This window comes from Colias eurytheme, chromosome 14 (genome assembly GCF_061535395.1).
Source record: "Colias eurytheme isolate Ceu_HAF_F1 chromosome 14, ilColEury1 Martin Lab GWU primary, whole genome shotgun sequence".
NCBI classification, from domain to species: domain Eukaryota; kingdom Metazoa; phylum Arthropoda; class Insecta; order Lepidoptera; family Pieridae; genus Colias; species Colias eurytheme.
In genome coordinates, this window is record NC_142993.1 from 5,783,961 (window position 1) to 5,800,540 (window position 16,580).

Genomic DNA, 16,580 nt, shown 5'->3' on the forward strand with positions numbered 1-16,580 from the left:
TGGTTTACTGCTAATAATTTATTATTAAATGCCAAAAAAACAACTTGTGTTGAATTTTTACTACCAAACGTTAAAAAGTTAAGCAGAAATATTACCTTGAACGGGGAGGTATTACACCCTACAGAATCGACTGTATTTCTTGGGTTAACATTGGACGAGAAACTACAGTGGGGAGCCCATGTCAACACCGCTGCAGGTAAGCTCAGTTCAGCAGCATATGCAGTCCGAAAGGTAAGGCATCTCACCGATGAAGATACAGCTAGATTGGTTTATTTCAGCTACTTTCATAGTATTATGTCCTATGGAATTCTACTATGGGGCAGGGCAGCAGATATAGAAACTATATTTATCTTACAGAAAAGAGCCATTCGTTCTATATATAATTTACGTGCTCGGGACTCACTAAGAGATCTCTTTAAGAATACTGGTATCCTTACTGTACCATCACAGTATATATTTAATAATATTTTGCATGTACACAAAAACGCCGACTTACACACAAGAGTGGGAGATAGACACTGTTATGGCACAAGGAACAGAAATAGAATTGAAATGCCATTTTTCCGATTAGCTAAAGTTAAAAATTCATTTATGGGTCAAGGTATACGCTTTTACAATAGAATTCCTCATAATATTAAAGAGTTTAGTAGTTCTAAATTTAAAACTTATATAAAAAATGTACTAGTTCAGAGAGCGTACTACAGTATTCAGGAATATATGGACGATAAAAACCCATGGAGGGTTGTCGCGTAAAAACCACAGGACAGTTCTTTGGCATGTTATTACAATACTTATATGTTGTTACATATGTATTTTGTAAAATTGTAAAACTGACATGATTTAAAAGAGCAACTATGGAGTTTCTTGCCGGTTCTTCTCCGTAGATACTGCTTTCCGAATCGGTGGTAAATTTTAAAATATGTAATGACGTTTCAAAAGTGCTTCTTTAAGAAGTCTAATTGAATAAATAAATGTTTGAGTTTGAGTTTGAGTTTGTGCAATAAAGTCTAATGTACAAATTCAAAATAATTTTAAATATTTATTACTTACGGCACGGCATGCCCACTAGAATATCGTATGTAAGAACATGTTACCAGCTAAAAATAAATTTATTAACCCTTCCCAAAAAAAAGAACAGCAGCGTCTCCTATAGACGCTATTCTTGTAAAAGGAAGTTTATTAAAACACAATCAATTTTTAAAAATCGTTTATTTCATACATTATCAACGTTTTAAACAATAGGAATGTACAATTGCTACGCTAGAACATAACGCGTACCTTATGGTAACTCGAAGATCTATTATATCATAATAATATATGTATTGAACTATGATGGACTAGCATTTCTAGGGGACCCATTCCCAGAAGCAAATGTACATTATTGAACACCTGTTTATTGCTTAATTGCCAAAAATTTGCAATATTTTATTTTAAAGACTATATACTGTATTCTTATAGGATTTTAAGGGGAAGGTAAGAATATCTAAATTATTATGAATATTCAAGTAAATCCAAAACTAATCGAGACTTTACTAATTACAGAAAAACCTTTTAATACATACCAACAGATAAGGACAAACAGATGCTAGAAATAACAATAATAAACCACTGCATTTACTTAACTTTCTATTGAGCTTTATACATTGTATTATTACGAAACTTCTTTATTTACAGCTTTGGATGCAGCTTAGTGTCAGTTACTCAAACTATACGCTAAAACTAGTGTGTAGTATAAATAATTCTATTTATTTATTGAGCCAAAATGATAATAACAAATGTTTCGATTAAGTGATTTTGTTACAATTCGCGTATGCACATAAAATAATCGTAATAATTGTAGACATGGTAGACATTTTTACAATTCTGAAATTTTATGAAGCATTGAAAAATCGGCCCATAAGGAAATAAATATTTACAGTAAGTAGGTATATCAAGTCCTACAAACTATGAATATACCACATGCTACATTCAATCAGTATAAAATAAAATAAAATAAAAATCATTTATTGAACCAAAATACATTACACAAAAAAGAGGACCCCAGACTCCTAATATAGCTTTCGCTGTGTTTCAGGAGTATGGTTGAACATTTTAGAATTTTTTGGTCAAAGTCCTATGTATACTATTGATACACACAATAAATCATTTGAATTTGAATTTGAATGAATTTTCACATACAAAACTAAATCGATATGAACACCGTTGGACAATATAAAACATAAAAACAGATTGAGTATTCAAAACTATGATTTACTACTAGAGTAGGGTACCAGATAATCTGAACTGCGACATGTCCTTTTAAATAGTACAGAGAAATTGTTTATTATGTTTTAAATGGTTTATCAGTAAAATGAAATCTTAATCCGTCAGTCCTCGGATCACAGACACAATAGAAAATCTATTGTGTCTCGGCCCGATCGGGCCGCTCGGTGGTCAATGGGTTAAAATTACTTGTATCGGTCATTATTAATATAAATATGTATTCGTAATTGAAACAAGTCAAGCAAATGGGCAGTTCTAACAAAACGAAATATCATGTTATTCTATGTCGTCATTACTAGGTTACATTCTTGAATTTTGTTGGACTGTCAAAATATGTTGCCTACTAAAATGGCTCTACTATAGTAGAAGATTGGTAATGCTGCTTTATACGCACTATTTCTACTGTAGTAGTAAATCAATGATTTAGTCCCAGAATTTAAATAAATATTACGTAGGGTTTACTATGTATACAGTACATTTAAAATTTATTACAATATTGTACTTTTTACCATGTTATCCAAGGAGGTTGATTCATTTTATTGATAGGGATATATGTCATATTCACTGGAATATTTATAATTGCATATTGTAAATGTAACTTCTTGAGGGTTCTTATGATTGTGGCTCCATTTCTTCCCAATAAGAAAGCGGATGGTATATTCACATCTATCTGCATTCTGGAAACATTAAAATTTTATTTTAGGGGCGTTAATCACTATTAAGCTATTATATTCAGTTGAACCTGTTGCTATATTGATTTTTTATAATTTTTGTATAAGATTTTGTATTGAAATGATAAGAGATTGTTTTAGTATACAAAAATTACAGTAGAAGTTTTGTCAATTACAAAATGGTCGGTTCATTTTTACAGTTATTTAAAACTAGCTGTGCCCTGCGGTTTTACCCGCACCAATATAGCCTTCGTTGATAAATGGGCTACCTAACACTGAAAGAATTTTTCAAATCGGACCAGTAGTTCCTGAGATTAGCGTGTTTAAATAAACAACTTTTATATTATACTTTTTAGTAGCAATATTTTTGATGGTTTCGAATTCTTTATGGAATTGTGATTATTTCAAAGGTATGTGTATAGCAAAAGCACTTCTAAATGGCTTGAACTAGCATGAATAACATTAGCACGCACTAAGTGGATATTATGTATATACAGGGTGTCCCACTATTGGTATACTAAGCGCGAAGGAACTTGTAGTTTTGCATACACTGATAAAGTAAAAAATACTTAAACAACAAAATTACGTCAAAAATTTTTTGCTAAATTTTTCCTGAAAATCCATGTTTTCTTCATATACCGCTTCTCTAATGTGAGCATTGTGTCTATGAAAACATAATCTTAAACGATAGCTCACGTGCTGGTGGTAAAGCTGGGCGGGTTGCTTGTTTTGGGTGTACACATAGAGTTTTAAGAATTCATCTATTTGAAAAAAAAATGGGTCTGGAATTTTATAAGTATTTTTAATGTACTCAGCTTATGCAAAACTATAACCTCCTTTGAGCTTAGTATACCAACAGTGGGACACCCTGTATAAATAGTTTACTAGCTTTTACCTGCGGCTTCCTTCACCTTTGAATTGTAAATCTATACACTAAATTCTCCTATAGACACAAAAACTTCATTAAAATCGGTGAAGCCATTTAGGAATTCAATGACAACAAGGAATATATAAACATGCATAATATTAAAATATAATATATAAAATACAATTTAAAAATATATTACCAGCTGTAGAAAGTAGACAAAATCAGTTTCCAGATTCGCTGGACATCTTATTAAACATGATAACTCGTTCGACATAGAAAATGGAGTGAGATATTTACAAGTAGCTCAAAATATACACAAAATGAAAGCTCTGGAAGTGCTTAGAATTAATCAAACCAAGCACCATAATGTTAGTATGATTAGCAATTTAGAATATTAATTGAAATCAGTGATCCTAAAGTGTTTTATATGACTAATGTGCTCTATTCACGATAACTTTATATGAATGTACATTTAATTTGTCAAACATATTTTATTGTTTAAGAGCAGTGTACAGCCTCCTTAATATCCCGATATAATAATGACAAAACTCAATAGACACTTTGGAAATGGAATGGAAGAGTTTAATGTAAAATTTTTGGATATTTCTAGTTTATCTTTAAAAAGTTATTCGAATCAAAAGATATATCGATATCAGTTTCAAGTTTTTAGATATCTGTAATAGTGATGAAATAACCGCCTATGCACACAAAACAATTACACCCTTTATACTATGTACATAGAAATATGGTCTAATTAAGAATCCTCCTCCTATTTGGTAAGTTGGTTAATCATATTATATACAACCTATATTACATAAACTCATATACAATTTTTTTTAACATTTACAAATTGGAAAAAAGATTGCTTACTTATCATCCACCATTTCTATTAAATGATCCAATGAGTCATCCCATCGATGGATTGATTCAGTGATAATAATGGCCCTCGCTCCCGCAATTTGAGCAATAGCTGTTTTGAATACAAATGAACAATCCCTGAAATAGATTATAGAAATAAGGTAATGCACAATACAATTGATGTTAAATAGGTTTAAAGCTAAGAAGCAAAAGCAAAGATTTGAAATGTCTGATAATTTGTAAAATATCTTGATGATGTTTTATAATATACACCAATAAAGTATTACATGAAAATAAAAAATATACAGACTTATAAATTATGTAGGTAATTAAAAATTTTTACAGCTTATCTTTCGTAAAATTATTACTATACAAAGCATTCTGCTGATTAGCAGATACTGGCTGTGCCCTGCGGTTTTTTCCACAGTGCTCGGCTCCTGTTGGTCTTAGCATGATGATTTATAGCATATAGCCTCAATAAATGGGCTATCATTCATTAATTTCTGTGTCATGTTCTTACTAGATTTCCGCCCGCGGCTTCGCCCGCGTTTTCAAAGGAAAACCCGCATAATTCCCGTTCCCGTGGGATTTCCGGGATAAAACCTATCCTATGTGTTAATCCAAGTTACCCTCTATATGTGTGCTAAATTTCATTGTAATCGGTTCAGTAGTTTTTACGTGAAAGAGTAACAAACATCCATACATCCATACTTACAAACTTTTGCCTTTATAATAATATATAATAGTATTAAGATATGCTTATCAAGTAAATGTTGCTTACCCCCTTTCTGCGAGTGCGATATTACCATCAACCTCTTCATAGTTTGAAATATCAGAACAACTATTAATAGGATCTGTTGGGACAAGTCTTGCTTTTTCCATGCGGAAGGTCGAATTCTGTAATTAATAAAGCTATTTAAAAGTTTGATACAGTACTTTATATAAAATAGATTGATTCATATTTGATATTTTATTAAGAAAGAGTATCTCTATTTTTGTTTGAATGTAATATATTATGTATTGCATATACTATATATGCCTGACAAAATATTTCAAATTCACTTTCTTTGATGTTCTGAAAGTAATTGTTTGTTATAAATATACACAAATACAACTGGACCTGGATTCTGAATGACCTAATAATAATTTAGTGAAGTCCCATGTCCCCAAGTGGGGTAAGAGGCAAATGCATTATGCATACATCTGTTTCACTGATTGATTTTCTTTAGAAACAAGTAGGTGATCAGCCTTCTGTGTCCTGCCAGAACGAGACATTTTTGAATCCCACCAGGAATCGAACCCAGGAACCCTCGGTTCTATGCTCACGCATCAACCACTGTACCAAGGAGGCGGTCAAAATAATAATAATAAACTATTTTTGGTTTTTCTCCTACGCCCACAACCCATTGCAATGAAATATTATATGAATCAGTATTTTTAACCCTAGATTACTACCCTTCGTCGATTCGACGACGCGTCACCAAAAAAATCGCTATAACTTTTACGCGCGCGACCGAATGGTTTTCTAACTTCAGCTAATCTCAGCCGACCCATTGCTCTTGCGATGGACGGTAGTGCTTTGTGTGTGGAAGGCGCACACGCGCTGTACCAGTAACCATGGCTCGTCACATCGACGAAGGTTAGTATTAACGTAACTTTTCGTACTATTTAGTTTTTTTTTTTTTTACGTTATTTTATCTTTTATAATGGTGCCTATTATTTTATTTTTTAGATACGATTTATGTGTTATTATTAGAAGTCGAAAGCGTTGAGGAAAATTCATCTGCGAGAGAGCCTGAAGACCATTTTGAGGCTGATGAGGCATGAAATGGAGTGGGTGATGATGAAGTTTCTATTGTAAATAAAGAGAAATTTCCAGATCAAGATTATGAGGCATGTAGTAATACATCTGCCAACGTGACATTGAAGACGAAAAACGTAGCACTTCAGCTGACCCAAGTGATTTAATTATAAGACCATCACGTACCATTCTTCTTGGGAAAGATAAACACATATGGTCACCACAATAGTCAAGGTCACAAAGCAGAAGGCCTTCAAGGAACATAGAAACATAACACGAGGGCCTGTACGGTTTTTTCAAGATATTTTAGATCCTCTTCCATGTTTTTCAGGTATAATTACTGATGACATTACTGATACTCTGCGGGACTCAATCACATAAATTTTAAACATGCCAGATAGAAGTAATATTAATGTTATAAATGAGACTGAGCAAAGTAATGATGCTTATGTCCCTCCACAGCAAAATAAAAGAAACATAAATATGCTATATGTCCCAACTCCCACCGTAAAGCAAAGGTAGACTAAAAATAGGTGCACTAAGTGCAAAAAATCGTTGTGTGCGGAACACAAACTTGATGTGTGTCACAAATGTTTTAGATCCTAAGCTATTATCAAAATTATATTTTTTATTAATTTTTCAGATATTATTTTTACAATTAAAAGTTTATTTCGAGCAATTTAGTGGTATATATTATGTGTACAAATTTTTCAAAAATTTTTAGAACTTTCATAAAGCATGTAAACTATGATCTCATTTTGATGACTGTTTGAATAAAAAATATGGTAATATAAGTATTTCAATATTTTTATATGTAGATTAATAATTTAATACATTGTCCTTAAAATAAAAACATAACTACAAATATATTGTTTTAATTAAACCCCTTAATCCCCTCCAATAAAAAGCGTAGTCGAAGCGACGAAGGTTAGTATTAAACGGTGAAAAATAAGGTTAGTGATCTAGGGTTAAGGTAAACATTATGAACAGGGTAATAGATATTTTAAATTTTTATGCTAAAAGAAACAAAATAAATTTGATCCCTGGGGAATGATGGTGGTTTTACCAGATTACATTAGTTTTCAACAATTATTGCTTAATACTTACAAATGTGCCACCAAAGTCTTTGGCAGGTCTTATACGATAAGAGTATCTCAATTCAGGAGGCTCCAAGATTTCAAAAAACACATCACCCCCGATAACGTCGGCTGATGTTGAACCATCGTGAAAGTGCAAATCATTAGCTGAAAATAATAATGACTGACATTAGACATAATTTAACAATACATAATATAAGATTATTCTCTTTGCTGCAGTGTATGTATTGATAATTCAAAATAAACATTTAAAAATCTCACCTCCTGGAGAAACTTCCCCTAAAAACGAAAAAAACAAACTAGTAAAGAGCACTACATATGATAAATTTTTAAACTTAATAGAAAACATAATAATATACGTATAATAACCTAATATGCGCTCGGAAAATTGCTAAATTTGTAAAAAGAAGACAAAGACCATCATAGAAGACTTATTGTCGAACACTCTCACGCTTCAGATTTAACTACTCATTTTAATTATTATTTTCATTTTGAAAGCTCGCATTTCTCATAAAATCAATATTTATTAACGTTCGACCGCGATAAAAATTATTATTAATTTCAATTTTTTATCTAACAAATGCCAATTGATGAATTGAGTATTGACAAAAGACATGTTGTCACCACAGAGCAAGTAAGTTGTCACTGTCAAGTCAATTATTATTTAGCGCAACCTGCTGGTGCGTTTCATGTTCCAATTAAGCATCAGCATAATACGGCATTGTGCGGCACTGAGTCGCATTATGCTTTGTAATTGGAAAACGGGGAATTGATAACACTTCTTTTTGCAATGTAAAAAGATATAACATCTTAGAATCAACTTCGACTTCGAAAGAATGGTACGGCAGCTAGCAACGTTTAAAAAAAAGTCATTTTAGTATAGTTGGTTTTTTGATATACTGTTCCTCTTGCTATTTCGGTTAGAGTCCGGGCTGTCTGGCTGGCCGCAGTGGTTGCGCTTAGTAGTGCGCATCTTATCTGCACAGGAAAATATTCTTAATTTAAAGTCATTTTTTAACGCGTAATTTTTAATCTTTTGCCTTCAGATCTATCCATAAGACATAATTTTTTTATTGCAAGACGTGTTTTTCGTTGTTAAATAGGTGCCATGCGCAATTTTTTATTTCGTTTTTATAAAAAATTCAAATTATTTTAGAATGTCTGTAATTTTCATATTAGTTATGTTCTTCAAACATAATATAATCTAAAATTAATTAGCCAGACGCTAATTCGATTGTTAAGTATTAAATATGTACAAATAATAACGTAGTGAAAGTAGGTAAGCATCACAATTTGATGATTGTGTATATCGAGAGCTCATGGAGAGATAGTTTAAAGTGCAAGAGAGATAGAAAGGGTCGGCCGTGAAAATTAAATAACAATAAACGATAACTTTTTTTTTTCGAAAATATAAGAGGCATAGAAATTGAATTGTTCCTACTCTACGATTCCCTGTGTTGTGGGAACAAGTACCTTCCATGGTACATTTTATTCCTTAGGCTAAAAAATAAACTATGTATTAGGGTACATCAACAATCTTCTATACAAAACAATTTTTTTTATTACTTAACTAGCGAGCCGCCCTGGCTTCGCACGGGTTCGCAATGTTGATACTAAATACACTACAGAAAAACTGTGAACGTTGTTTAAAAAACATAGCGGCCCGCTCCGGCTTCGCACAGGTATAAAATATATAGCCGGGCGGCCGCGCCGGCCCGGCCGGTACCGCCGCAAACGTTACGTCCCGCAATTTTTCAAACTCAAACTCAAACATTTATTTATTCAATTAGACTTCTTATAGAACTTTTATAACACTTTTGAAACGTCATTACATATTTTAAAACTTACCACCGATTCCGAAAGCAGTATCTACGGAGAAGAACCGGCAAGAAACTCCATATATATATCCTCCATATCCATAAATCTGTAATATCTTCGAAAATATTACAGAAAATATTCACTTAAATCATACGGTGTAAAGGGCCATATAGATCTATATTAAATGAACAATGTATTCAAGGTATTTTATTGGTTAAGGATTTATGCTGTATGTATTGGTTAAAATGGCTTCGAAAATTAGCTATTATTTGTCGTAAAAAGTAAATGACAAAAAAAAGTTATTGTGGGTTATCCATAGAAATGTAAATAACAAGACACTAGAAGTCGTAAGCGTGCGTGACCTTGTCGCCACTCAGGTGATTTGCACATCACCAGTGCATTCGTCACTGTTCAGTTGCTCTGGAGACCTATGAGTGTATACATGGTGTGTTTCAGCAATTCCCATTGCGGAAATTCTTCCACAAGTTGTAATTATACTTATAAAGGAATAATATTTCATCGGAAAATATTTTTTTTAGAAATAATGCCGTTTTTCCTTAAAATTATAGAATATTGCACGCCTCATAAGCGAAGCGTTGAGGTGGGTACTACTGTCACTTCGCGCAAAACATCTGATTTTTCAAACTTAAATTAATGTCTTTATGTATCATACATTGCACTTGTAAGATAATACATACACACACATATTAAGAAAAAACACTATTTTTAACGTTCATGATATTTTTGATGTCATTTTTGTTATTTAAACTAGTTAAAAAACAGTTTAAAAAAGTTCTGTCTTGGACGTCCGTGTGTCTGTATGTGCGGATCCTTTTTCTTGTTAACACGATAGCGACCGAAATACTTTACTAATCGAGTCTTTTTTTTTCTCTTACGCTTGAGTATGCTCAGGAATAGAACCCTTTCATTTTTCAGGGTCTGATTCGATGTGGTTTAATTGTTATTAAATAAACAAAAATAATAATTAATAAATATTTTTAAAAAAAAAATTATGAGGCGTGCACTTTTGGATTTTCCAAATTATTTACAAGTATTACGAGTGTCACCATAGTAATCGAAATAACAATGAATGACACAGTCGACCATTCTTATTATCACGTTTTTTCGTATTGGAGCAAAAAGTCTCATATACTTAGGGATGTTATTCTAAAATAAACCGTAAATTCGTGCGTTAGGATACATATTCAAAAGCTTAATTTAATAGATGAGTTAGTTTTCACTAAAATCAAGCTGTCCAATAAAAGGCATAGTTTACTTGTGTGTACTGCTTAGCTTTCGGTTGAATGTGTTGATTTTGGCGACAGCGGTTTTCATACGAATTATGACATTATAGCACTTCTATGTGTCTTGTTATTTAGATTTCTATGGGGTTATCCATAAGAGATAGACATTTTATACCATCACGGACTTTGGATGTGTACAATACTTAGTACATTATTTTGATGAAACTCGTAGGGCCTGCGTTTCAGCCTGCGTTTGCAATGTAAGCGGAAAAAATGTAGTTATTTACGACATCACATTAGAAACCTCAAAAATAACAGTACTTCTCCGCTATTTAATGGATGTTGTCCTCAATGGACTCCTAAACCACTTAACCGATATCTTATAATAAAATTCGCATACCATGTGCAGTTCGATCCAACTTGAGAGATAGGATAGGTAGTTTAAACATGTAGGTACCACGGGCGAAATCGGGGCGGACTGCTAGTATACCTATATAAATTCATGCAAACTACTTTAGTTAAATTCAATACAAACTTAAACATGCGTGTGTGTGTGTGTGTCGTGTGTGGTGTGTGTGTGTGTGTGTGTGTGTTTGTGTGTGTGTATGTGTGTACATCAATATTGAAACTAATTTTTTAGTTGTCTCAAGCTTCCAATTTCAAAAACTCTTCAGTCTGAATGTATACCGTAATTTTAATTTATTTTTAACTTTTATGTTTTTTTTTTCATTTTAACTTTTATTTATAAGAACAAGTGTAAATAATATTGTATTCTTGCAATTATTTCCTGTCGCATAATTAAAATACACTAGCTGATGAGCTGCATGCTTCATTACTTTTATTTATTTATACACATTATTTAATACTTAACAATCGAATTAGCGTCTGGCTAATTAATTTTAGATTATATTATGTTTAAAGAACATAATATGAAAATTACAGACATACTAAAATAATTTGAATTTTTTATAAAAGCGAAATAAAAAATTGCGTCTGGCACCTATTTAACAACGAAAAAAACGTCTTGCAATAAAAAAAAATTTGGAAAATCCAAAAGTGCACGCCTCATAATTTTTTTTTAATAAATATTTATTAATTATTATTTTTGTTTATTTAATAACAATTAAACCACATCGAATCAGACCCTGAAAAATGAAAGGGTTCTATTCCTGAGCATACTCAAGCGTAAGAGAAAAAAAAAAGACTCGATTAGTAAAGTATTTCGGTCGCTATCGTGTTAACAAGAAAAAGGATCCGCACATACAGACACACGGACGTCCAAGACAGAACTTTTTTAAACTGTTTTTTAACTAGTTTAAATAACAAAAATGACATCAAAAATATCATGAACGTTAAAAATAGTGTTTTTTCTTAATATGTGTGTGTATGTATTATCTTACAAGTGCAATGTATGATACATAAAGACATTAATTTAAGTTTGAAAAATCAGATGTTTTGCGCGAAGTGACAGTAGTACCCACCTCAACGCTTCGCTTATGAGGCGTGCAATTATGTCTGATGGATCTATCAGGCAAAAGATTAAAAATTACGCGTTAAAAAATGACTTAAAATTAAGGAAATTATTCTGTGCAGATAAGATGCGCACTACTAAACGCAACCACTGCGACCAGCCAGACAGCCCGGACTCTAATGCTGACCATACACCATACTTTCTATCGTCCAATCGGCATGACGCTGTAGCTTGATCCAATCTGCAGTTTGTCCATAGAGACCACACACACATGACACAACGTTTGAATTGTCCAATCGGCAGCAACGTTCAGTTGAAGCCATGGCGTCACCGGTGACAGACGACGATGTTTTAGCCATTTTGGGCGTTTTATTCGTAAAAATGAAACAAAAAAAGGATTATATGCCGGGAAGATTGTTGTTATATATATGTACCTATTTAATGAGAAGTACCCAATGTGTTAAGTAATCTGGTACTTCATCTATCTCCCAAACAAATCTTATTCAAATCCGTAACCGTTGACATCTAAACATCCATATACTTTCATATTTATCCACCAAGCGAGCGAAGCGCCTATGCTTCAGCTTGGACGAAAAATGACCAGAAAATTGACCAGACTGAAGAGACGATCGCATACCGCCATACACGGTCCAATAGACATGATCCAATCGCCATGATCAAGCCAAAAGAATCGAAATTCGATTGTTCCGTCAAGTATAACTATCATGCCAAATAATGCCAATCCACTCCCACACATGGTCAGTTCTAACTGATCCAATCGGTAGCGTCATGCCGAATGGACGATAGGAAGTATGGTGTATGGCCAGCATAACCGAAATAGCAAGAGGAACAGTATATCAAAGAACCAACTATACTAAAATTCTCTCTTGTCAACGTTGGTAGCTCCTATACGCGAATTCGAAAGCGTCAATTAAAAGCTGACACGTAAGCAATGTATTGTTTATAGACGGGCTTTTACCTAATGGTATGTCGACAACAAGATATTTAGTTTTTTTCTATTGGCATACTGCTACTTTTATCCATTTTACGTAATAACAAGTGCCATTATGAAGGATAAACTGTTTGAAAAATTGTTAAGATCTGATATATATTATTAAAATTGCAGATTGTAAAGTTTAAAGTCATAATCGATTAAATATCTAATAATATTTGTTATAGAAATAATGAAAAGTTTATGTAAAAAATACACTTTTGTTCTTATTCGTAAAACCAAACGTTATTGAAATTGGTCAAAAGGTCAAATGTCATGCTTTGATATGATGACTGTCAGTAGATTGGCTGTGTAAGTGACAAGTGTGTAGATTGCCGATTGGTGGAAGGGCCGGCGGAAGTTTGATAACAAAAATTGAAAACATTTACAAGTAGGTAGTTACATTATTACAATTTACAAGTAGGATAGGAACTTGTCCTATTAGACATTATACTCTTTGACTTGTCCTGACTTTCCCAGCCCCACATTACACTAGACATTGTCGGAGCCCCTCTATTGAGTGAAGGAGAAATTGGTCTCATTGAGAAAGAGAAGTTGGTAGTTGCATCAGTAAGTATTACAATACATATTTAAGTTGCACATAATATTATTATATATTTTTACAACACTGCAAAAAAATATGAAATAGGCGAAAAAATTATATTTGTTGTTATAACTTTTTATTAGGTACTTTAAAATTTGTTTTATTTAAACTCAACTTATTTTATTTTGAAACATATTTCAATATAATATGAGATAAGTATAAATTTTGTTCAAAGCTTCTTATTTAAATAACCCGTTTTACCCTGATTTATTAAGCCAATAGGAAAGTACCTATGAATAAAATATAAATAAAATAAAATAACATTTATTTGCCAAAAACATGGTACAGAGAGGTGTGAAGAGATAATTGTGAAGGTAGGTACAGAACCATTTTTCAACAGAAATAATATTATTCTATTTTTGTACATAACTTATGACAAAGAGAATTTAACTAGGTATATTATAATGAAATAAAATACAATTGAATGCATGCATAATCATATATGGATTTATGATTTTTCATAGTCCTAAAAATATTTGGAACCTTAAATAGATTATTAAACAACTGTTTCATCATAATATGACATAATAATTAATTGATAATATGTATAATAAATTACTTAGAGCCAAAATGTTATTATTGTTAATGCATGTGGAAAAATTTTATGGGTCCTGGAGGAAAAGTATAAATTTTAAGAAAATTTTAATATTGAAGTTAGCCAATTTTGTTGAAAGGGAACCTTCCTTTATCTATACATATAATAAAATCGTAGGAAAGTCAAAACTGTACATTGAATATTTTTTTAAAAGAATACATAATCCATGATCTATAATCGATATAGAAGCCAAAAACATAGTTTTTAGAATTTTTGTCTGTTTGTCTGTTTGTCGGTTTGTCTGTTTGTCTGTTTGTCTGTATGTTTGTCCAGGCTAATCTCAGAAAGTACTGCACGGATTTACTTCAAATTTTGCATGAATATTACTAACAGGTCGGGTCAGGCTGTTATATACATATTATCATGCTATCACCTTCGGGGGAGGAGCTGTGAACCTTTATTTTTCTTACGTATTCCGTGTACTACGACAGCGTACAATATAAAGACTCATGTTTAAATGTTGTTTTTGAGTAAGCCATGCTATTGTCTACCTTTACACTATAAAAACTACATCATTTAAGTAATTTTGGCAGAGAAACAGTATAATGAATCTTAGTAGTATAAAGACAAATTTAAAACAGCGCCATCTATGAGATTTCATTAAAATTAAATCAATTTACATAATATTAAAGCTCCTTGGAAATTCATAATTTAAATATTATGATGTTGGTGAGTTTGTTTTTTTTTTAAAGTTAAATAAATAATTCATATCTTCCCAGAGTAAATTTCAGGTGCGCTTATATTTCATGTGAATATACTAAATTTTTATAAGTGAGGGTAGATGTTTATTATTTGATGTTAGTTACAGTTATATAGGTAATAGACGTAGTATTTGTATTCTCTTTGGGTAATAGTAGATAACAGTGATTGTGTTCATTGGTTACATTTTTAAAAATCTTCGGCTTTTTTTTAATTTTCGCCTTCTTGCGTTCCCACAAAAGGTAAGTTGTAGCTTTTATATTTATTGTTTATTATAATTAGTTTTTAATTAGTTAAAGTTATTTCAAAATAAGAAAATGATGAAATTTTATTTTTATCATGTATAACTTTTACAAGACTATATTATACGCCCAAAGAAGGTCACTTTAGTTCTTGATAAAACTTTATTTATTTTTATTAAAATTAGGTACACTTATCTTTTGATTTTTTTTTATTTACAGATTCAATGTTCATAAAAATTGACGATTTGCGTGAGGATGTAGTGGAAATTAGTAACCTTGCGCGTGGTCAATCATCAATCATCAATCATCAATACATATAATAAAATTCTAGAAAAGTGATGTCTGTACAATGAAAATATGTAAAAAAAATAGCAGGGGTTATTATTAAATTGATCTCAAACCCAAAACTGTAGTTATAGTTTTTTTTGTCTGTTTGTCTGTATGTTTGTGCACGCTAATCTCAGAAACGGCTTATCCGATTTAGATGCGGTTTTCTCTAATATATTGTGGTAATCTTCATTTAACATTAAGTGTTTATTTCATGTTAATCGGTTTGTAAATAAAAAAGTTATGACCATTTAAGTATTCACGGCGAACATTTGCAAAGGCATTCTATTGTACACTATACAGTGTACGATAAAACGTAAGTTATCTGTTATACGCTACAGTAATTATTCCTGTAAGCTGAGGTAGTAGGGGGGGAAGGGGTCAAATTAGAATTATGCTTACTTCTAGGTAAATTTTATACATAAAATGTCCTTTAAATTATGTCGTATTATATTTTTAACCCCTTTTAACCATTTTTAACCATCAAAAAGATGGGTGATAAGTGTTTGACCGCTATGTTTGTCTGTTTGTGCCACCGTAGCTCGCTAACAGGTAATACGAATTAGATGCGTGTTAGGCAGCATATTTTCCGACGCTGGTTCTTAGATAAAGTGTATCAAAATCGGTTCATCCATTTATTATACCTAGGTATATAGAGGTAAAAGTGGGAATGTGGGAAAAAATATTAGTTATATTTTTATCCAATTCGGTTTATCCATTTATTAGATTACAGCGGTGAAAGTGGGCATGAACAATAATCGAATGTGGTCAAATAATATACTCAAGCGGCATATCAAAATATAAAAGAGCAACGTGTTTTATCGAAATCGGTTCATCCGTTTATTACATTTAGGGGTGACAGTGGTTAGATAAATAAACCAAATGGAGCATCAAACGACAGGATATGACGTGTACATATAGGTATAATTAGATAATATGGTTTACATCAAAATCGGTTCTGCCATTTACTAGGTGTGGAAAGAGAAGGGTTGAAAGTCTGTGAAAGAAGAGGGGGATATGGGAGCGAGAGGA

General features: G+C 31.9%; 2 protein-coding genes and 1 long non-coding RNA gene across 4 annotated transcripts in view; 2 read left to right on the forward strand and 1 right to left on the reverse strand.

Moving 5' to 3' along the window:
• Nucleotides 1-1,193: 1,193 nt before the first annotated feature.
• LOC149902901 (PRADC1-like protein) lies at nt 1,194-8,137 on the reverse strand. The gene is made up of 5 exons (XM_090109493.1): nt 7,819-8,137; nt 7,568-7,704; nt 5,441-5,556; nt 4,672-4,797; nt 1,194-2,939 (listed from the first exon to the last, which is right to left on the reverse strand). Exons 1-5 carry the CDS (start codon nt 7,904-7,906, stop codon nt 2,768-2,770), a joined length of 639 nt encoding a protein of 212 aa, XP_089965619.1. The 5' UTR covers nt 7,907-8,137; the 3' UTR covers nt 1,194-2,767.
• Nucleotides 8,138-9,534: 1,397 nt separating this feature from the next.
• The window catches only part of LOC149902902 (uncharacterized), a 43,616-nt gene continuing 36,570 nt past the window's right edge, over nt 9,535-16,580 (forward strand). The window contains exon 1 of the long non-coding RNA XR_016457442.1: nt 9,535-9,577. This is a non-coding gene — a long non-coding RNA (uncharacterized LOC149902902). The remainder of the gene's footprint in view (nt 9,578-16,580) is intronic.
• The window catches only part of Dcr-2 (Endoribonuclease Dcr-2), a 39,751-nt gene continuing 36,570 nt past the window's right edge, over nt 13,400-16,580 (forward strand). For both annotated transcript variants that reach the window (XM_090109168.1, XM_090109169.1), the window contains exons 1-2: nt 13,400-13,472; nt 13,562-13,651. The gene's annotated coding sequence lies outside the window, so the exon portion shown is untranslated. The remainder of the gene's footprint in view (nt 13,473-13,561; nt 13,652-16,580) is intronic.

Excerpts from the sequence above, each read along its gene's own strand:
- LOC149902901 (XM_090109493.1), bottom strand. The coding sequence starts at position 7,906 with ATGTTTTCTATTAAGTTTAAAAATTTATCATATGTAGTGCTCTTTACT. Across the intron at positions 4,798-5,440 it reads ATCGCACTCGCAGAAAGGGG|GGATTGTTCATTTGTATTCA; the intron begins GTAAGCAACATT and ends AATCTATTTCAG. Across the intron at positions 2,940-4,671 it reads ATAGAAATGGTGGATGATAA|AATGCAGATAGATGTGAATA; the intron begins GTAAGCAATCTT and ends TAATGTTTCCAG.